General features: G+C 54.1%; 1 protein-coding gene across 2 annotated transcripts in view; it reads left to right on the plus strand.

The window, feature by feature from the left end:
- The first annotated feature begins 3,984 nt into the window (after window positions 1-3,984).
- NSG1 (neuronal vesicle trafficking associated 1) overlaps window positions 3,985-21,305 on the plus strand; it is a 33,295-nt gene continuing 15,974 nt past the window's right edge. Inside the window, exons 1-3 of one of the 2 annotated variants that reach the window (XM_006043830.3) lie at window positions 3,985-4,123; window positions 5,081-5,236; window positions 9,727-9,843. In XM_006043830.3, the coding sequence (XP_006043892.1) occupies window positions 5,108-5,236; window positions 9,727-9,843 (246 nt within the window). In that variant the 5' untranslated portion in view covers window positions 3,985-4,123; window positions 5,081-5,107. Of the gene's footprint in view, window positions 4,124-4,449; window positions 4,681-5,080; window positions 5,237-9,726; window positions 9,844-21,305 lie in introns of those variants that run through there. The other variant, XM_006043829.3, reaches the window with a different exon arrangement.

Consider the following 21,305-nt stretch of genomic DNA (forward strand, 5'->3'; position numbering starts at 1 on the left):
ACGTCCATCGAGTCAGTGATGCCATCCAGCCATCTCATCCTCTGTTGTCCTCTTCTCCTCCTGCCCCCAATCCCTCCCAGCATCAGAGTCTTTTCCAATGGGTCAACTCTTCGCATGAGGAATACCATAGTTCTGTTTAAAATGTAACAGGTAACCTAATGACTTGGAGCCCCTTTAATCCTGTTTATTTAGTTCCTACAAGTACAGAGAAAGGAACAAAAGTATCGCTCATTCATTTCTCAACCATTCATAGAGTCCCTAGTGTGTGCCAAGGGCTGGGGACTACAAAGGTGAATGAAACACTAAAATCATAAAAATGACCATATTTATGATTTTGTCTACACAGCATATATTTTAAAACAAGGTCTGGCATTTTCCAGAAATGAGCATTGGTAGCAGGGTTAACCCTAGGAAGCAGAATGTCTCAATGATGCTCCAGGCCAGCCTGCTTTCAGCTTGAATTAGACCTTGAATTTTCTCAAGACACACTTGAGCTTGCCTTTACAAACCTGACATTAGGATGTCTGGATCTACTGTGAATGTAAGATGAGTGGGTGCCTATTTCATTTAACATCTGACTCCTGTGCAGTTGCTGTGCGCCAGGCCTTGTTCTAGGCACAGGGGATGGAGAAATGAGAAACTGAGTCCTTTTGCAGGATTTGCTCCTATGCTGGGGACCAGGCTGGTATGGGAAGCCAGCCCAGTGAGCTGTGTGGCCCAGAGCTCTGTGGCCTGGGACTAGGCATTTACTTCCCTGAGCTGCAAAGAGGCTCATCAGGACCCTGGAAGAGTCTTCTTAGTTATTCTGAGCCCTCATCCTACACCCATGACAAGCCTCTACCACCTCTGCCTGGCTCCAGCACACGCTACCAACAACAGAGACCACCTAATGAGAGGTCAACGCTGTAATAAGAGTCGAAGCAGGCACTGTGGGCTTTAAAAATAATGGCTCATTTGATCCTCACGAGACAGTGATGGAGGGACTATTATTATCCTCCCCGTGTATACCGGGGAAACTGAAGCACACAGAAGTTAAGCAACTTGTTCAAAGTCACACAGCTAGAAATGGAAGAGACCGGACTGGAAATCAGATTGGGTCAGCCTGCCTCCTGCTGTGGCAGTCTGGGCTCCAACAAAGTGGGACAAAAGAAGTTGCTGAGAGGCTAGAACCTGGGAACAGGGTCTTGAGTGTTGGGGAGCAGCAGCTGGCTGCCCTGCCCCGTGGAAGGTGGGTGGGGTGGCAGTTACTTCAGCCACCTGCACAGTGATGGGTCTGTCCCCAGAAGGGAACGTAACCCTAGAAACGTCCCTGAAAGTGTCATCTGGAAAAACCAAATCTTTGTCAAATATCCTGTGAGGCACCAGGAATTACAGACTGCTGGTGTGAGGATGAAACTGGGGTCCCAGGGAAGAACACGGTGTATTCCACACAGATTTCATTCTGTGTGGACTGTAAAAATACCTTAAATCCGTTTGCCCTAAAACCACCAACACAGCGTCACTGATCCCCAGTTCTGTGACTGTGGCCTCTTCAACTGACTCTCTAGCCCAGACCCTGCCCCTCCCAGAAAGCATCTGCGACCCTGAGTTCCCCAGTTCCCTGCACCCCTAAAGGCTTGAAGCTTATGGTGGGCTCCATGGTGTTCTCCCCAAACACGTCCAAATCTAACTCTTGGAACCTGTGGATGTTACCGTATAGGACAAATGATGTGATTGAGGATTTTGCAAGAACATTAATTTGGATCATCCCAGTGGCCCCAAAATCCAATGACAAGTGCCCTAGAAGGAGACACACACAGGAGAGGAAGGGGCAGGCGACCATGGAGGCAGAGACTGGAGGGATGTGGCCACAGGTCAAGAAATGGGGGCCACCAGGGGCTGGCAGGGGCAGAAGAGATTTCCCCCCACAACTTCTGCAGGGATAGAGGCTGGCTGACACCTTGATGTCGGACCCTGGCGTCTAGAGCTGTGAGATCAAACATTTCTGCTGTTTTGAACCCCCCAGTTTGGGGTAATTTGTTACAGCAGCCCTGGGAACGGATGCCTGCACCTCCACCCCTACTTGTGAGGCCTTCCGCCCGCTCTGCCTTCCCTCCCACCCCCCTCCAGGATTTCAAATGTTGCCCACAGTCTCTTGCACCCTCCCCCTGGCATAGGACATGGTCGCTTACTCCCGTGGGCGCTCTGCTTTGTCCAAAGGCTGTTCATTTCATTTCCCTCATCTGTCAGCTGCTGACAGGCGGGCTGAGTGTCCTGTGCGCTGCCCATGTGTGTGCCCTTCACGGGGTCTGGTATGGCCTGCTAGTGCTAAGACGCTTCAGTTGTGTCCAACTCTTTGCGACCCCATGGACTGTAGCCTGCCAGGTTTCTCCACCCATGGGATTTTTTCAGGCAAGCACACTGGAGTGGGTTGCCATGCCCTCCTCCAGGGGGTCCTCCCCACCCAGAGATGGAACCTGCGTCTATTACGTCTGCAGCATTGGCAGGTTCTTTACGACTAGTACCACCTGGGAAGCCCTGGGCACCCAACAAAAAACCCACAGAACCAAACTGCAGAGACCCAATGACCCGCGCAGGGCCAAAATCCTTGACAAAACGAGAAAGCAAGCAAACGCACGGCAACTGTTCCCTGCTGTCTCTGGGACAACCATGAGTTCTTGTCTCTGTCCTTCACAGGTGACAGAGCCTTGAAGGGGCTTTCGTCACAGGGGGTGCAGGAGGCCCACGCTGAAGCTCCCTGTGTGGGATTCTGACTGGTGTGTGTGTGTATGTGTGTGTGTTGGGGTCTGTAAAATGCTGGTACCTAAGATGGGGCAAAGCTTCCCTTGCTTAAGCCCACAAAGTTTCTCATGATCTGTAAGCTTAATCTGCACCTAAACCAGGACCTGAGCAGATTCTGGCCACTCTTCCTCACCTGCTGCAGGAGGTAACAAAGTGTCAGGAAGGAGGCTGCCCCGGTTCCACGGAAGAACCTGGACCACACACAGATGCCTTATCGCAGTACGTTCAAAGGCCCTTTGCCAAAAGGATGATAAGGTCACGCCCCCAAGGCCAGTGGCAGGGGCCAGCACCTGGGACACCTGCCCCCCCACCCCCGCCCCGCCCCAGGGTCTGCCCAGGGGTAGTGTGTGCCAAGAGCCTGGACCCTTTCAGGCTACACTGTGGTCAAAGGCCCACTTGGACCCTGGTGACGACTTGGAGCCATGTAAGAGGTACCTCACCTGCTGGTACCCTCCTGGTGATTCTGGAACCAAGGTGCCCATGGCCAGGTTCCTAGATTGAGCCGGTGGCTCAAGGCTTGGCAGGCAGTGGCTGCTCCTATTCTAGAGGTAGACTGGGGGCCAGGAGGTTTTGCGGGGCTGGTTTGCAGGCAGTTGATGGAAAACGCTGGGCTTCAGGGCACCAGTCAAGCAAAGCAGAAGCAGGCAAAGTGTGTTAAAGTAAGACTTTAGGGAACACCTACTCTGGGTCCTAGCAGGGCCGCAGCAGGACACAGGGGCCTGGGAAGAGCCCTTTTTTCCTTGAGCCCCCTTCCTCGGCTCCGGGTCTTGCTCCCACACCCCGGCAATTTCTCTCTGGGGAAGTCCTAAAGCCAGGGTTGGTTGCAGGCCAACCAACCTGTAAAATGGGGGCCCTAATCTGGGCAGCTGCGCCAGTGGCCCCGCTGCGGAGAGGGTGGGCCAACGGATCGTGTTAGAAACCCCCTCTTTCTTTCCAGGACGATCCCTTTCTGTGCCCTGGAGGCCTGAGGCTGAGCTGCCTGAAGCGTCCCGAGCTTTCTCTTCGGATCGGGACCAGAGAAACCCTCCGACGCGGCACGCAGCGCGCTGTCTTTGCCTTGAATTTCCTTTCCTCTAGCAAACCAGGGCGTCCCCCCAAATCCGGGCCCTCCTCCCCGGCTCTGGAGAACGCCCCCAAAGCCTGCACCCCCAAAACACTCCCCCCGCCCCGCACTCCAGCCTCGATTCCCATCCGTGCCTCCTTCCACCAGGGACACGCCCTCTCCCGCACCCAGCCACGCACACTAACTGGACGCTCCCTTCTCTGCCGCCCTCTACCGCCTCCTGGAACCCGCCCCGTCGGACCCTTCCCCATTCTTCAGGACTCCCAGATCGACTGCAAGGTGGGGGTGGTGGGGGTAGCACCTTTTCCCCTACTTTTGGGGACTGCTCCATCCTTAGCATCGCCCCCCCGCCCTTCTCTGGCTTTCAATTGCCTCGAGCCCGGGCCGCCGCCCCGGGATTGCGCAGCCCGTACCTCTCTTGGCCGCCGGCCCCGCTCCCCATTCCCTGCTTCAGCCCTGTGGGCGCCCTCTCGCCGCTCGGAGCCTCCCATCCGGGGCGCGATCCCACCCCTCCCCTGTTCTCCCGCCCCCAGGTCCTGGCGATCGCGGGGTCCCCCGGGGAGCGCTCCCCGCTGCGCCCGGCTCGCGCTCCTTTGTGCGGCCGTTGCGCGCGCTGCGTCAAGGCTGCCGCCGCCACACGCACGCACTCACCGCGCTCAATTAACCCCCGGGAGCGGCAGGAAGGGAGGCGGCGAGCGGGAGGAGGGAGCCCAATCGCGCGGTGCCCCCGCCCCGGCCCCGCGCGGCGCCGCCTCCGCCATTGCTGCGAGCAGGAGCGGGCGACGCGGAGGCTCGGAGCGCGGCCGGAGCCCAGACCTGCCGGAGCCGGGCGTGGGGTGAGTGCCGGCCGGAGGGACCGCGGGGCGCCCGGGCTGGACACTGCCGCCCGGGAGCCGGGTCCAGGGCCGCGCATCACCCCTCGGTGGGAGGGTCGGGGGTGAGGGTCCCCGGGCAGGTCCCCGGCGCAGCCGCGCCAGGACCGGGGACGCGTCTAGACCTCACGGGCAGGGGCGGCGCCCCCTCTCCGGCGGCTGTGCGCCCCTGCACTCGGCGCTTTTGTCCAGCGGGTGGGAGTCCGTAAATACACCGCGCCCGCCCCTCACCCCTAGAGCCGCGACCTCTGCATCCTCACGACCCCTCCCCGGAGACCAGGCGGGGGGCCGGAGAGCTCGCCGACGCCCGGGACAGCGGGTGGGTCCGGCTCGCGGTGACTCCCGCCCGGCCCTCGCTCCGCAGGCTGGCAGCCTCGGGTCTCCCGGAACCATGGTGAAGTTGGGGAACAATTTCGCGGAGAAGGGCACCAAGCAGCCGCTGCTGGAGGATGGCTTCGACACCATCCCCCTGATGACGCCCCTCGATGTCAATCAGCTGCAGTTCCCGCCCCCGGATAAGGTGAGAGGCTCCCCCACCCCGGCACCCCGCACGGCCGGGTGCGCACCCCCAAATCTCGGGTGGCGGCCGAAACAAAAGGATCGCGCCGCGTGTGTGCTGGGGACGGGCTTGGGCGGGGTGGAGGACGCGCCTCGAGGGACCACGTACCCGCGAGGGATTCTGGAGCGGGCGGTCTGCGCCCCCCATCACCCCACCCTCCGCGCCCCGCCTTGGATGACAGCTTCGTGCTGACCCAGGAACTGCGCGGGAAAGATCCTTTCTTAATTTTCGTGGGACCCTGATCCGAGAGAGGTCCCTGACCCCTCCGCCGCCAGCCCAGCTCTGCGCCTGCCTGCCACGGGGTACCAGGGGCTCTGCTTTGGGGGTGAGCCCAGGAGCGGCTCGGCTGCCCCTCGCGCCTTCCGGGGTGGTGCAATTTCCGATTTGCCCCTTTGCGGTGGGGAGACCCCTCTCCTTGGCCAGATGGACCCTCCCTGGGGGCCTCCTCCTCTCCCCCCGCCCAAACACACCGGTGGTAGCTGCGGCAGAATGCGTGCTCTTTCGCCGCCACCTTCCTCTCTTTGTTCCTTTTGTGAAAATCTCCAAATAAGCTGAACAATCGCGCTCCTCAGTGTTAGTGTAACTGGGGAGAGCCATTCACCATCCTCTCCTGGAAGTGGGATTTTTGTGTGTGTGCTGAATTTAAAGAATCCCCTCTTTTCTTAAATACAGCTTGCAATCGAGTGCTTTCTGTCCGTTAAGAGCAGTCTTTTCAAGAGTTAACGCTTAGAAAACGTTTAAAAGCCTAGACAACTGTATCGTGAAACGGAGACCTAAAATTGGGCACTCGCATCCTTTCTGCCCGCCTTGCTGCTCTTTAGAAGTCACCCCAGCCACCAGGAAGCGCTCTCTCTTCCCCGAAGTGTGCAGGCACTTCTTGTTTCATTGAACGCCTGGCAGGGCGGTTCTGACTCAGGACTTGGCCTTTATTCCAGCCTGTTGGCGATGATGGGTGACGGGGCAGGGGTGGGGAGGGGGGGAATATCCCTGCCATGGATCCATCCTCTCTGGAGGATTCCTTTATTCACATGGTGGGCCCTTTGATAAGGCTTACTCAGCTCCTCCAGGTGATTCTGATCCTCCCAACTCTGTGTTTGGGTAAGTAGGCAGGGGGGCAGAGGCTGGAGGGAGGCTGAAACAAGTGTTTCATTTCAAGGAAAAGGATCAGCTGATCTCGCCTGTGCGCCTGGGGCATGTGGGACCACTCTGGGGCATTGATGGTCCAAAAGAGGCTTTGAGAGAAGGGCAGGGCTGCCTGAGACCTTGGCTCCCACCTCCCTTTTGCCGTGTAGGTTTCAGACTTGCCGGGTTAGCACAGCCTGGCACCACCATCCCCACCTTCCCCTCCTGCCTCAGCCCAGGAGCCATGGCAGCCTGTGCCAGGAACACTGCGTACCCGGGCAGCACCGGCGTCAGGTCCTTCCCTCCACTCGGCCTCCTCTTGCGTCCTAAGTCTGTTCCATTTTGGAAACATCTGGCACACGGTTGGCTTATAGCAGGGAGTAGGTTTCAGGCAGGTATGAAGTCTTGACCAACCAATTGGGCCGTCCAGAAGCAGTCGTGTTGTTGAGTCACTCAGTTGTGTCTGACTCTTTGTGACCCCTTGGACTGCAGCATGCCAGGCTTCCCTGTCCTTCACTATCTCCCGGAGTTTGCTCAAACTCATGTCCATCGAGTCAGGGATGCCATCCAACCATCTCATCCTCTGCCACCCCTTTCTCCTCGTGCCCTCAATCTTTCCTAACATCAGGGTCTTTTCCAATGAGTCGGCTTTTTGCATCAGGTGGCCAAAGTATTGGAGTAACCTAGGCTGCTCTGAAAGGTGATGAATCTCCCATCCCTGTGATGCTCCCAGTTCGGGATTCTAGCAGGAAGTGATGGTTGGGCCAGAAGATTTCTAAGGTCACAGATGAAGAAACCAAGTCTCCGGGAGTTTACAGGACATGCCCAAGGTCACTCTGGCCACCACCCTCCAGGATGTGAGGCTCCAGCAAGACCTCTTGCTCTGCCCTCTTGGAGCCAGACTGCTCCAGGATGTCTCTTAACCCAAGCAGTGGTACCGTGTTGCTCCCAGCCCAGGTTCAGGGAGGTGATGTCACCTGTCCCAGAGGACATGTGTCTGGGGGCAGATAGTGCAGATAGGGTTGTCAGTGGGCTGTGTGCTGCGTGCCGAGGTTCTGGAGGTGCGACAGTGCGGGTAGTCACAGAGCTGGCAGCCGCGTCAGGGCCAGTCTCCGCTGACGTGTGTTGAATGCTTATTATGCACCAAGCCCTTGTCTGCGTGGTTTACAGCTTTCACTTCCTTTTGTGCTGCTGACATTAGACAGTAACCACCAGCCCCCTTTTTACAGATGTGGAAATGGAGGCACAGAGAGTAAGGAACTTGCCTGAGGTCAGCCTTGCAGTGACAGAGGCAGACTGAATCTGGGCAGATGGGCTACTGAGCAGGTTCCCACCAGGCTGAGGGTCCCAGGGATTCCCTCCTCCTCGCAGTAGCCCAACCAGATGGGCCTTGTTCCCATTTCACAGGCCAGGACACTGAGGTTCGAAGTGGCCAAGGGTGTGCTTAGCGTCACACAGCTAGTCAGGTACAGTTGGGGTTCGAGGATGGCAGGGTTAAGCCCTACTGCTGCCCTAGAGACGGTGCCCCTGGACTGGGCACACAGGCTGTCAGGCTGGGCAGAGGAGAGCTGCATGCAACCGGAGGGAGGGAAGAGGGGGCCAAGGGTGTGCTTACAAGCGATGTGGCCCTTGGATCGGTTTTTCAGTGTAACGAGGCGTGAGCCAATTTCTTCCTGAGGCTGGGTCCACCGTCACAGCTCAGTGTGGGATCCCTGCAATCTCCTGAGTCCTTGTTCTGCCCTGGATCCCAGCATCATGCAAGGTGATATGTCCCACCCAGTGAAGGGCGCTGCCACCTGGGTGAGGAAGCGGGTTGCCGGCGGGGGGCTGGTCCTCTCCAGTCCAACAGCCACTTTCTGGCTCCTGCTTTGGTGTGGGGGTGGGCGTTTGGGGATTAGAGACGTGTAGCCCCTGGGTACCTCGGCACCTCGTCAAGTGGGGACCGAAAAGGAAACAATCCCAGAAACAGGGTATGAGGAGGGCAGTAAATGATGCAGAGAGGCTAAAGGTGGAGGCTGCAAGGTTGGGTTAGGGTTCATCTGAAGCTGGTGGGGATGATGGGAACAGGTTTGCCCTGGAGCAAAGGCAGAGCAGGTTTCCTGGTTGGAAAAACATCTGCTTCACAGTGGAGAGTGGAAGGGTAACAAGCAAGGAGACCATTTAAGTGGTAAAGAACCTGCTGGCCAATGCAGGAAGGGTAAGAGACATGAGTTCGATCCCTGGGTTGGGAAGATCCCCTGGAGTAGGAAGTGGTCAACACACTCCAGTAATCTTGCCTGGAGAATCCCATGGACAGAGGAGCCTGGCGGGCTACAGTCCATGGGGTCGCAAAGAGTCAAACACAGCTGAAGCGACTGAGCACGCAGAGACAGGGAAGAGAGGAGGATGGTGGGGGTGAGACAGAGAGACTCCCCAAAAGTGATTTGCTTGAAGCCTGGTTTCCTGTTCCTTCCTAATCCTGGAGGGAAATAGTGCACTTGAATCTTCTCATTTTACCCCTGGCAGCATATAAAAAATAAATGTATCCTTCCTTCCCACTACCCAGACCATGAAGCTCTGGGCAGTGATCAGTTAGTTCAGTCTCTCAGTCGTGTCTGACTCTTTGCAACCCCATGGACTGCAGCACGCCAGGCTTCCCTGTCCATCACCAACTCCCGGAGCTTGCTCAAACCCATGCCCATCGAGTCGGTGATACCATCCAACCATCTCATCTCATCGTCCCCTTCCTCTCCTGCCTTCAGTTTTTCCCAGCATCAGGGTCTTTCCCAATGAGTCAGTTCTTCTCATCAGGTGGCCAAAGTATTGGAGATTCAGCTTCAGCATCAGTCCTTCCAATGAATATTCAGGACTGATTTCCTTTAGGATGGACTGGTTGGATCTCCTTGCAGTCCAAGAGATTCTCAAGAGTCTTCTCCAGCACCACAGTGAAGGGAGTTCACTGTGAAGGGAGCACCAGATAAGGAGGTGGGAGCCCCAGGTTCTGGGGGAGCACTGCATCAGGAGTCTGGGGCCCTGCTGACCCCTAATAGGCCTGCTGCCTATTAGCTCCATGGCCTTGGCTTCGGAGCTTAACTTCTCTGCCTCTCTGTTGTCATATTTCCCTCCTGGTGCTGCTCTCAGGATTACCAATGGGTCATTTCTCTGCTAGTCTTGGCACAGAGGAGAGTTGTAATAAGTGGTGACTGTACTCATTCTTTTTGTGAAATACTTCCTGGCCAAATGGTGACTTTGAACACTAGAGTCCCCCCCACAACCTGTCCTCTTTGGACAGGTGTGTCGGAATGCATGTGGCCATACTCCTAACTGTTTGCTTCTGTTTCCTGAACAAGGTGGTTGTGAAAACTAAGACTGAATATGAACCTGACCGCAAGAAAGGCAAAGTGCGTCCTCCCAAGATAGCGGAGTTCACGGTCAGCATCACCGAGGGCGTCACCGAGAGGTTCAAGGTGAGTGGCCCTGGAGACAGGTGAGATGCTGCTTTTGCCCCAGGACAGGTCCACTGGGCTCCAGAGATGACCTGTGGAATGATGGGAACAGAATGAGATGCTAATATGGGCTGACCCCAGATATGCAAAATTGACCTTGTGATTTTTAAAATTTCTCTTTCTTTTCTTTATTTTCAGAAAATGATCAGTATTACCAAGTTTTAATAATAGGGACAACCCACTCCTCTACTTTCTTTTAGACACAGGTATATATGGCTTCCTGGGTAGCTCAAACAGTAAAGAATCTGCCTGCAATGCGAGAGGCCTGGGTTTGACCCGTGAGTCTGTAAGATCCCCTGGAGAAGGGAGTGGCAACCCACTCCAGTATTTTTGCCTGGAGAATTCCATGGACAGAGAAGCCTGGCGGTCTACAGTCCATGGGGTCACAAAGAATTGGACACGACTGAGCAGCTAACACTTTATAAACAGTAAAATCTTTACCTTAAGTGCAGAAGAGGGGCAAACAATAACAAAAAGGCAACCATTGCCCTTAGTTGGTGCAAGACCCAGTCTGAGCCTTGGCATTGCAGGCTCATCTGAGCATCCCTCTCCAGGTGGTCAGTACTCTCCATGTAACCTGTTTTGCAGATGGGCAAGTTGAGGCACAGGGCGGTCACAGCTGTCCCTCGCAGGGCCAGGAGTCAGAGGTTGTCCACTCTGGAGCCCTTGTGTTCACACTTCATCTGTCACGACCCTTGACAGGATGCGGAGCTGTGGGGCCTGGCCGGCTCTGTACACAGGTTGCTGGAAGTGCTCACTTTGGGGAAAGAAACTTTGCTCCAGATCATTCTTGAGGGAGAGACAGCTACTGAAAGGGTCAGGGTTCCAGCCAAGCCTGGGGACAAAGCCTTCTCCACTGAGTCTGTGTGGCCTCTGAGGGTGGAAGCAGCTGTGATGGTTGAGGAACAAGTTAGGATATTGATACTCTGGAAACTTTGTTTCTTTGGTAGATGAAAGATGGTAAAATGGAGGCTCTCACCTAGATTCAAAGGAATGATTTAGGAGACATAAGACATAAGTCACCCAGGCCCTGAAGGGTGGCCTTGACTGGCCACCCTGGTTGTCACGCATGTGGATGTGTGAGCAGTGTCTTTATGCTGGGTGCATAGACACCTGCCCACCCCCATGCGCTGCAGTTTCCAAAGCTCCTTTGCATATTGCATCCTGTTCTCTCTCTGGGTCAACCCTGTGAACTGGTTAAGAGATGAAAGTCAACCGAAAGGAGTGAGTGGCTTTGTGGGGTGATTGGGTATGCCAGGACACAATCGGGCTTTAAATCCTTCTTCCCCTCCCTTGGTGCTGCCTTCCTAGGCTGGAGGAAGACCATCCAGGGGCTTGCCTGAAAACCAAACAACAGGTCCCATCAGAGTCGCTGTGTCTTTTGTGTCTGTAGGGGTGTTTACTGGTGTCAGCTCATCTAATTCTCCTATCAACCTTCCTGGAGAAGCAAGTACTATTGTGCAACTCATTTTACAGATGGAGAAGTTGAGGCACAGACAGGCCTGCATCTGTGGTTTCTGCTGGTGTCCAGGAGGGTGTACAGGTGGAGATGCTCTTCTGGCGGTTCCTGGCTTGGTGGCTCATCTGTGTTGCGAGGTTCATGGGGGACCAGGTCAGACTGACCTAAGGTCACCATCTGTCTCCTGCTCTGGCCAGCTGCTTGGCGTGTACCTCTTCTGGGGCCACTTCGGGCCACTCCCGTCCTGTCCACACCTGGGGCTCAGCCCCTGGCTGAGGCAGAGGTGACCTCATTTTCAAGGTCATGATAACCATCACCATCTGGATCTCTGAGCATGGCTGGGTTTGTTATCCCTGCTTTGAACCCTGCCTCTTCTGGCCCTGGCATTTTGTGTCCCTACAAGGCAGTACACTTTGTGGCCCTTGAATGGCCATCCCTTCATCTGTGAGTTGCCTGTAGGCTCTGACCCCACCTCTGGGGTCCTTTGCTTGTGCTTTTTGCTCACCTGATGCAGGTCCCCAGGTCCCTTATTTAAGACGTGGATGACGCACCAGAGCCTCCAGGGCTCTCAGCCACAGCTGGGCCTTTGTGTGGTTACCATGTTCCAGTTGCCAAGAACCTGGGCCCAGAAGATCGGTGCTATCCCAGGGGGTGGGCTGTGGTGGCAGAGGTCCTGCCTTCTCTGCTCCCACCTCCCAGGGATGTCTAAGAGGTGTTGTCCACAGTTGGCGCTCAGCGGATTTTTTTGCACTGCAGTGGCCTGTTTCCCCAGTTCTATGTGTAAACCAGGCATGTCTGTACACTTTTTTTGTGTGGCCTCCCTGTAATTCAGGGCCATCCTGAAGGGAGTATCATAGCCCCTCTTGCAGCTGAGGCCCTTGAGTCCCAGGAGGTCACCCGGAGGGGCTGGGGTCCTCCCCACGACTCTCTGCCTCTAAGTCCAATGCCCTTCCATCACCCCTCCTGCCACGCACAGCGCTCCATGGGCCCTGCTTCCAATTTCTAGGCCCGGTTTCCCTTCTGTCTCCTTCCAGTACCAGCTCAGATATCACCTCTGCCGAGAAGCCTCCCAGGATTAACCTCACCCTCCTGGTGCTTCCACTGCCCTTTTTAACAAGGCAATGACAGCCTCTCACAGTAATGGAGTGCTCCCAGGAGCCAGACTCTGGGTCAGGCTCGTTATGTTTATGATCTCGTTTTATACTCAGAAACCTCAGGGGGCAGGCACTGTTATTATCTGCGTTTTGCAGTTGAGGGGGAATTGAGGTAGAAATCTTGAACCTGAGCAGCCTGCCCTTGGCTATAACACCTGAGGTCCAGGCGGCTTCTCCTGCAGGACACATTTGCACAGGATGCTCTGAGCCCCAGGTGACCCATGTGCTGCTGGACTGACTTGCTTCTAAGAAGCCTTTTCCTTTGTTGATTCAAAACCCTTCCCAGTGCCTGCCGCCCTGTGGCCTCTGTCTGAACACCAGTCACCCTCCTTTCCAGCAGCCTTCGGATATGGGGGTGCCCATGTACCTCGAGTCCTCCCCATGTGAGCCTCGAATTTCAGCTTTTTATGTTGCGGTGCCCTTTCCCTGGCCCATGCTTCTCTTTGGGTGTGAGGCCTATGATCTCGTGCCCCAGTGAGTGGGGTGAGTCAGGCTAGTGGGATGACCCTGCTAATAAGCAAAGGCCCCTTGACCTGAGTTGGTGACCTGGGGGAGGCAGCCGGAGTTTAGTGCCCCCGAGCCGCTGTCAGGCAGAGTGAAGGTGAGGGGCTCTGGGTGCAGACAGAACTTCCGAGCCCCTCTGTGTCAGGCAGGAGGGGAGCTCCCTGATGCCTTCCATCTGGTGCTGGACACACAGGGTGACAGCTCCGTAAGTCGGGGTGACAGACCAGGCTGCTGGCCCCGAGTGATGGAGACTTGGCGAAATTTCCAGGGACCCTGGCTTGTTGGGTACGTTTGATGGTAGCTCCCGAGGAAGCTCCTCTCTGGGCCGGGTGGGGGTGTGAGTCCTTATAGGTGGTCGGGTGGGGGTGTGAGTCCTTATAGGCGGCCGGGTGGGGGTGTGAGTCCTTATAGGTGGTCATGCAGTCAGCAGGTGACACGCCCAGGGTCCCACAGTCCGTGTGAAGCCACCTGGCCAGTTTGACCCGGAGGCCTGTGGTCCCAACTCGCTCAGCTGAATGACCTGTATCCTGCACACTTCCTGCTTTTGTTCCCAAACAGAAAGCAGGTGTAGCTGGTTCCCTGCCTGCCTGCCTGCCGCGGGGGTCTGGGTGTGGAATGTAGCCTCCAGGTGTGGCCTGGGGCCACCTGTCTTGGAATCACCTGAGGTTTGATTGTAGCAGCGGGACCTTGGACCCTAGGGTATTGTAACAACCTCTCCAGATGATTCTTTTGGGTTCGTGACCTTTTGTGGGTGGGGCTGCGTTCTAGCACTCGGGCAGGGCAGGCTCAGAAAAGCGGGTGCCTTTTGAAGATGCTGAGGGTTTTAGCCCTTCTAGAATGTTCTCTTGGCCTTTTCCTGCCCACTTATGTTTCTCGCATCTCTGAATGCACGCAGACAGTGAGGCGTGCTTCTCTGGTGGGTGGTGTCAGCTGGCTGAGGGCGGGGGGCTCTCTTTTGGAAAACTAGGGTGCATGTGGGCAGCAGAGAGGAGGACCTGCACGCGCCCCCCCCTCAACCTTGAGGGTCAGTCACAGCTCTCCTGGGACAGAACATCTTCCTCGTCCTGCCGGTGACCAGGCAGCTTCCATATGGCTCCCCAGCCCAGCCATCTCTTCATTCTTTCCGGCCCCATGTGTGAAGGGCCAGAATGAAACCATGCCTTTCAGCTGTTGAAGCAACAAGTAAATAACATGGCCCCCTTTTGTCTGTAACTTGTGTAGTTCAGGAGCGGGAGGCCGCTGCTCTGAGCCTCATCTTTATATACCTTTGGATGGCATCCTCGAGACGAGATGTCTTTTTGGATGTTGCTTTATGATTATCACCCGGGGATTAATCTCTTGGCTACGAGGTTGCTAGGCTGGTTGCTAGGTAACCGCTGGCTGGGGAGAGGGTTTTCTGAGGCTCCTTCACATGGGATTGCTGGATGAGCCACCCAGCGGTGGCCCAAAGTCTAGGCTTCTGAAGAGGTTGGTGTCAACAAGGAAAGCGGTCGCTTAATTAATTGGAGGTGTGTTTGTGCCGAGAATAAACATGGGCCTGAGATGGTTCTCAAATGAACTAAACTTGAGCACTGGTTTAATTGCGTGGTCCTGCTCACCCATGCAGAGCAGCATGTCATGGTGTTGTGTAGGATTCTGGAGGGCGGAGGGGCCATAATGAGGCAGATTAAAGAAAGATTTCTGCTTGCGACTGCTGTGATGGAGGGCTGTTGACACCTCTGACATCCACACGCATTCTCCTTGTAAGTTCAGGGTTCGGGTGAACAGGCTGCATCCCAGCCCCTGGCTGCCACATTGCCTTCAAGCCTTTAAGAGATTCCAAGGTCAGCCTCGTCCAGATGGTGCAGGGCTGGGAGAATGTCCTGGGAGGAGAGACTGGATTTGTTAGCATGGTCCCTGTGTGCTGCACTGGGGGGTCCCTTTGCCTTCTGCCCACAAATGAATCTGTGGGTAGGGACTTCCCTGGTGGTCCAGTGGTTAAGACTCTGCACTCCCAAATGCAGGGGGCAGTGATGGGGTGTTGTATGAGCAGTTAGATCCGTGGTTTGGGAAATAAGATCCTGCATGCCACACGGTGTGGCCAAAACAAGAGAACCAACCAAATGAATCTGTGGGTGGTTTGTATCTTTTCTCACATCCTTAATGACCTTGAGCTTCCTGTGCCGTCAGTCAGTCTGTTTTTCCACCCTCTCCAATAATCCCCTGGTGTGTTTCAGGATGCATTTGTTAAATATTTATGAACGGTGACACCGTTTCCTTGGCACTCACCGGTGGGGGCGGTCTTCACGAGTTGGCACTGGGGATCCTAGAAATACTTCAACAGCTTCAGCACCCTGTCACCTTCAGCAGAGCGTCAGGTGGGGTTCCCCTGCCCTGTTTTGTGGTTTCCTGGCCCAGCTGTACAGTGGGGGCTTCACGCAGAATCGAATAATTAAGTGGATTGAATCATCTGGGGGGTGTGTCTGTGTGTTCACTTCGTGTGGGTTACCTAGAATATTTAAGTGCTGTAAATGCTTGGAGATGTCAGGATTCATCTTATGTTTCCAAGATCTTTTTTTTTTTTTAAACTGCATTACTCAGCAGAAAAGCACATTTCTCTACCCTCCCTCTCAGCCCCAAGGGTGGGAGGGCAGAGATAGCAGAGCAAGAATGACCCAGCTACCATCGACCCAGTGCTGCCTGCCTGCGCTCTTACTGTCTTGAAGGTTGATCTTCTGTCCTGGTTTTGAAGGTGGGGAATTAAGGTCAGAGAGGAACCCGGCCCAAGGTCAGCCAGCTAACTGAGGGGTAGCAGTAGGATTCAGACCCACGTCCACCGGACACGGAGCCTGCCAAGCTCTGTTTTCCATACTGGCAGCTACGTGGGGTTCATGGGATGACTCTGCCTTGCTACAGACGCCCTACTTCCCACCCCAGTTGAGCAGTGACCCCTGGGAGGGCCCCCAGCAAGAGAGGAGACCCCAACCAGAAAGAGCAGGTGGGAACACAGCATATTCAAATGCCCTTCAAGCCCCTCGTCTGTGAAATAGGGTGAACTGCCAGTTCCCAGCTCATGGCGAACATTTAGAGAACTGGTACAGCGGCCAGGGCCTTGTAAGTTGCATGGCTGTGTAATTAATGGCCCAGAGTGGGATACTTTTGGGAGTGGCAGTGGGCCCTGTGCGTTTGGGATGCTGGGGCAGGAACCGTTGCCAGGACTGTCCCGAGCAGGTCTGGCATATGATCCTCTCCTTATGAATTCCTAATAAAGTTCACCCTGAGGCCCATAGCCTATTTGCTGTTCATTCCTGGCTGTTCTTTCCAGAACACACCCCTGGGACCCCTCTGGTCTCTGGGGGTAAGGCTGCTCTGGCTTGGGGTTCCCATCTGTCTCTCTAAGACCCCTGCCATAGTCTGGCCTCCTGTCTTTGCCTCACCTCCACCCCCTCCTTTTATTTGGAGCAAACTGTGTTGGAAGGACTGATGCTGAAGCTGAAATTCCAATACTTTGGCCACCTGATGCCAAGAACTGACTCATTGGAAAACACCCTGATGCTGGGAAAGATGGAAGACAGGAGAAGGGGACGACAGAGGATGAGATGGCTGGATGGCATCACCGACTTGGTGGACATGAGTTTGAGCAAGCTCCAGGAGTTGGTGATGGACAAGGAAGCCTGGCGTGCTGCAGTCCATGGAGTCGCAAAGGACAGGACTGAGCGACTGGACTGAACTGATACATAATATACAATTCACAGCCTTAAAGTCTTCCACTTAGTGATGTTGATTACATTCACAGTGCTGTGCAACCGTCACCACTGTCTCCTTTCAGAACATTTCAGTCACCTCCAGAGGAGGCCCCATACCCACTGGCAGTTACTCCCCGATTCCCTCTGCCCTTTGCTCTAAGCAGTCACTCATCTCTTTTCTGTCCCTGTGGATTTTCCTATTCTGGACACTTCATAGAAATGGAATCATAGACTATGTGGTCCACATTGCGTTTATCTCTTCATCTTATCAATGGGCATTTGTGGTGTTCCCTCCTTTTGGTTAAGTGTGAATAGTGCTGGAATGAACATTTGTGTACAAGTTTCTGTTTGAGCACCTGTTTTGCATTCTCTTGGGTTTGTACCCAGGAGTGGAATTGTTGGTTCATGTGTTGATTTTTTGTTTAACATACTGAGGAACTGCTGGTTTCCACAGTAGCGGCACCATTTTACATTTCCACCCACGGTGTGCGACGTTTTCATTTTATATCCTCACCAACAATCATTATTTACTTTTATTGTAGCCATTCTCGTAGGTGTGAGGGGGCATCTCGTTGTGGCTTTGGTTTACATTTCCTCATAATGGATAATGATGTTGAATATCTCTCCCTGTGCCTGTTCGCTATTTGTTTATCTTCTTCAGAGCAACGTCTGTTCAAGTCCTTTTCCATTTTTAATTGGGTTGTTTGTCTTTCTATTGCTGAGTTGTAAGAGTTTTTTATATATAGTCTGGATACTAGGTCCTTACCAGATGTATCAGTTGCAGATATTTTCGACCATTTTGTGGGTCATCTCATTGTTTTCTTGCTTGTGTTCTTTAATGCACAAAATTTTTAAATTTCGGTCAAGTACGGATTATGTTTGTTGATTGTGCTTTTGGTGTTCTATCTAAGACATCATTGCCAAATCCGGGGTCATAAAGATTTGCCTCTTATGTTTTCTTTTAAGAATTTTAAGGCTTTAGCTTTTATATTTGGGTTTTTATTCCATTTCGAATTAGTTTTTGTAAGTGGTGTGTGGTCAGGGTCCAACTTGATTCTTTCATGGGCAGATAGCTAGTTGTCCTGACGCCACTTATTGAAGAGACTCTTCTTGCCCCGTTAAATGGTCTTGGCACCCTGAGTGAAGAGGCAGTTGGCCATGAACACATGGTTACAGTTCTGGACTCCTCCACTCTATATCATTGATTTATATAGCTATTCTTACGCTAGCCCCACACTGTTTTTGATTACTGTAGCTTTGTAGTATGTTTTGAAATTGGGAAGCCTGAGTCCTCCAACTTATTCTTCATTTTAAAGATTGTTTTGGCTATTCACAAACCCTTGCAATTTCCATTTCTGTGGAAAAACTGTTGGGATTTTGATAGGGATTGTATTGCATGTAGATCAGTCTGGGAAGGATTCCCATCTTAGCACTGTTGTCTTCCCATCCGTGGTGTCATTCCATTTACTTGGGTCTTACTTTAATTTCTTTCAGCAGTGTGTTATATAGTCTGCAATGGACACATTCTTTCACTTGGTACAATCAGCTGCAGAAGCAGAAGTCACACTTGTGACTCACCAACACGAATCACAGGTGTTCCATGTATCACACTGCAAGTGACATTGAGATTTCGGGAAGTGTTTAGTCTCATCATTCCTTTGAAATCATAGTATTGTAAGAGCCTGTTGTTTGATGTATTAATAAGGAAGCATGTATATATTATATCACAAATCTACATTTTGGCAATATTTTCATATTAGTATTTCAATATCCTTGGTTTTCTTTCCTGTGTATCATGTCTTAGGCATTTTTAAGCATGAGTCTGAGGATTGATAGGCTTCATGTGACTGCCAGGGGCACAAATGTGATGAAAACCCTGCACCAGGCTGTTCCCTGACCCCTGCTGTTCCCACGTGCTGTCCCTTAAAGCCACAGCCCACATCAGGGGGTGAGGGCCACCATGGGGGGCATCTGGCAGAGAACCGGGGCGATGAGTGCAACCACATACAGCAGCTGTAATTTCATCCCGTTATCTCCTGCTTTCGAGCTTTTATTGACAGCTGCACAAAAGTGATGTCAATTTAGGGAACATGTAGAATCTGCTCTAACACACACACACACACCACGCACACGTGTAAACTGATGGCAAACATCTGTCCTTCAGGCAGCTGGTGACACCTTCCGGAGCTGTGAGAAACGCTTATTTGGGGTATAATAGAGGGGCAGCCGCCTCCTGGAATCCTGCAGTACCCAGGATCCATCTGGGTTCCCTCCTCTTGGTATGACGGGCTGCCCAGGTGATAAGGAACCTGCCTGCCAACGCAGGAGACGTAAGAGATACGAGTTTCGATCCCTGGGTTGGGAAGATCCTCTGGAGGAGGGCACAGCCACCCACTCCAGTATTCTTGCCTGGAGAATCCCGTGGACAGAGGAGCCTGGTGGGGCTACAGTCCATAGGGTCGCAAAGAGTCGGATGCAGCTGAGCGGCTTAGCATGCACGCACTCTTGGTATGATGCGTGGCGCCCTTTATCACCCAGCCTGTGGCCCCTCTCCTGCACGACATGTGATGCTGTAGCCACACCAGCTGAACTTGCTGTTTGGGGTCTCTGGGCTTTGGCACAGCCTCTCTTTCCCTATGACAATAACCCTCTTTGCTGAGTTTTCCTTGGTCAGCTCCTTGTCCTTCAAGCCTAGACCCCTCTCCTGGACATCTCCCCCCATGAGTGTGTCTGCTCCTACCTTTCCCCTCCTGGTTCTCACCCTGAGCTGTAATGAGTTAACACCACTCTGCAGAGACCAGGGCTGACCCTACTGGCCAAGCTCACTCCAAGGTGGCCGCTGTCAGGTCTCCCGGGAACATCCGCCAGCCACTGGGGAGCTGAGGACCAAAGAAGGCAGGGCCATGGGGCCCAAGGTGCTTTTCTACCTTAAAAAAAAATAAAGTCTTATGATTGCCTTGGACCAAAGATGAATATAATCCAGGCTGGATTCATTATTTTTTATTTTCTGTTTTTTTTAAAAAGCGAAAGTTAAAACCATTTTCTGGGGTCACTAAAAGCATTGTGGGCCCCAGCACTGTGCACCCCATAAAGTCATCGGCCCTGAAAGAAAGGCCCTGTCTCTGAGGAAATGCCCTTCTACCAGCCAGGGGACTCCCTGGCCTCCATCCCTGGCCTTCAGGCCTGCAGCCCACCCCAGAGAGGACACCGTGGATGCTGCCCGTCCTCCTGGGTCCCAGAGCCACCTGGGGTCCTGCCTCCTTCCCCTGCACCATCATTTCTATAGTAAAACCCAGGCAGACAGGCCTCCACAGGCTGCATTTATGTTCTGTTCGATGTGTAGACACCTGGCTTGGCTCCGGGTCCCCAAGGGTTGCCCTGTGACTCCTCACTGGGGGACGGGCCACCTGCACCTGCTCACTCATTGTTCACTGAGTTCAGGAGGCTCCTCTGTCTGCCTGGTGCTTAGGTTTCAGTCTTCCCTGCAGGGGCTTGGTCTGTGGAAGTGAATGGGCTTGAAAGGAGGTGAATTTGTTTCCCGGGGCGGCCGTGACAAGGACCGGCAGCTGAGAGGCTGGTAGCCACGCATATCTGGAGGCCAGAAGTCCTGAGTCAGCCCTGCTGGCTGTGCTTCCTCTGGGGCGCAGTCTCTGTGCCTCTGCAGCCCCTGGAGCTGCGCTGCTCATTTTCTTTGCCCTTCAGCCCCTTGTGCATCTCCATAGCCTGCAGCACAGCCTCTCCAGTGTCCTATTGCCTTCTCCCCTGTGGCTGAGTCTCTCTCGGTCTCCCTCTCAGAAGTTCACTTGCCTGTGACTCCATTCCTGGACAATCCAGGAAAATCTTCTGTCTTGAGATCCTTGACTTGATGCCACCTTCAGAGTCCCTTTGTGCATGAAGTGGAAGTGAGAAAGTGTTAGTCACCCCCTCGGATGTGCCCCCAGAGGAGGGGCCTTCCTTGCCTGTTCTGGGCCTGGGGGGGCCAGGGCTTGCCAGCAGTCCTTGGCTTGTGGCTACACCACCTCCATCCTCCGTCTTCACGTGGCCTCCTCCCTGAGCATGTGCCTCTGTGTCCCAACGGTCCCCTTTTCATGGCCCAGTCATCCTGGATTAGGGCTCGCTCAAATGACCTCAATTAATGTAATCACACCTGCAAGGATCCCTATTCTAAATAAGGTCACATTCACAAGTACCTGGCTTAGGGGGGCACCATTCTGCCTTGACAGGGGCCCAGCACGTGGGGCTGGCAACGTGCTCTCAAGCCCTTGAGCGCTTACCATCCTCTTGGTAAACCTGTCAAAGCGTGGGGCCTTGTTCCCTGCTTCAGAGGGGAGATGCACAGGGGACCTGCTGTCACGCAGGTGGTGGGTGGCAGAGCAGGGTCCAGTTCCGAGCCAGGTGGGGATCTTCCTGGAGAGGCCCATGGTTCTCTTCTCGGTCAGTGGTAACCATGGGGTGGGCACCATGCCCGAGTAGTGAAATGTGAACCCGAGTTGTGAAATGTGAATCGGAGTAGTGAAACGTGAACCTGTATTGCTGCCCCCACCCGCCCCATAGGGTGCTTCCCAGGTCTGAGCAGATTCT

Source organism: Bubalus bubalis, chromosome 7, assembly GCF_019923935.1.
Source record: "Bubalus bubalis isolate 160015118507 breed Murrah chromosome 7, NDDB_SH_1, whole genome shotgun sequence".
NCBI lineage: Eukaryota > Metazoa > Chordata > Mammalia > Artiodactyla > Bovidae > Bubalus > Bubalus bubalis.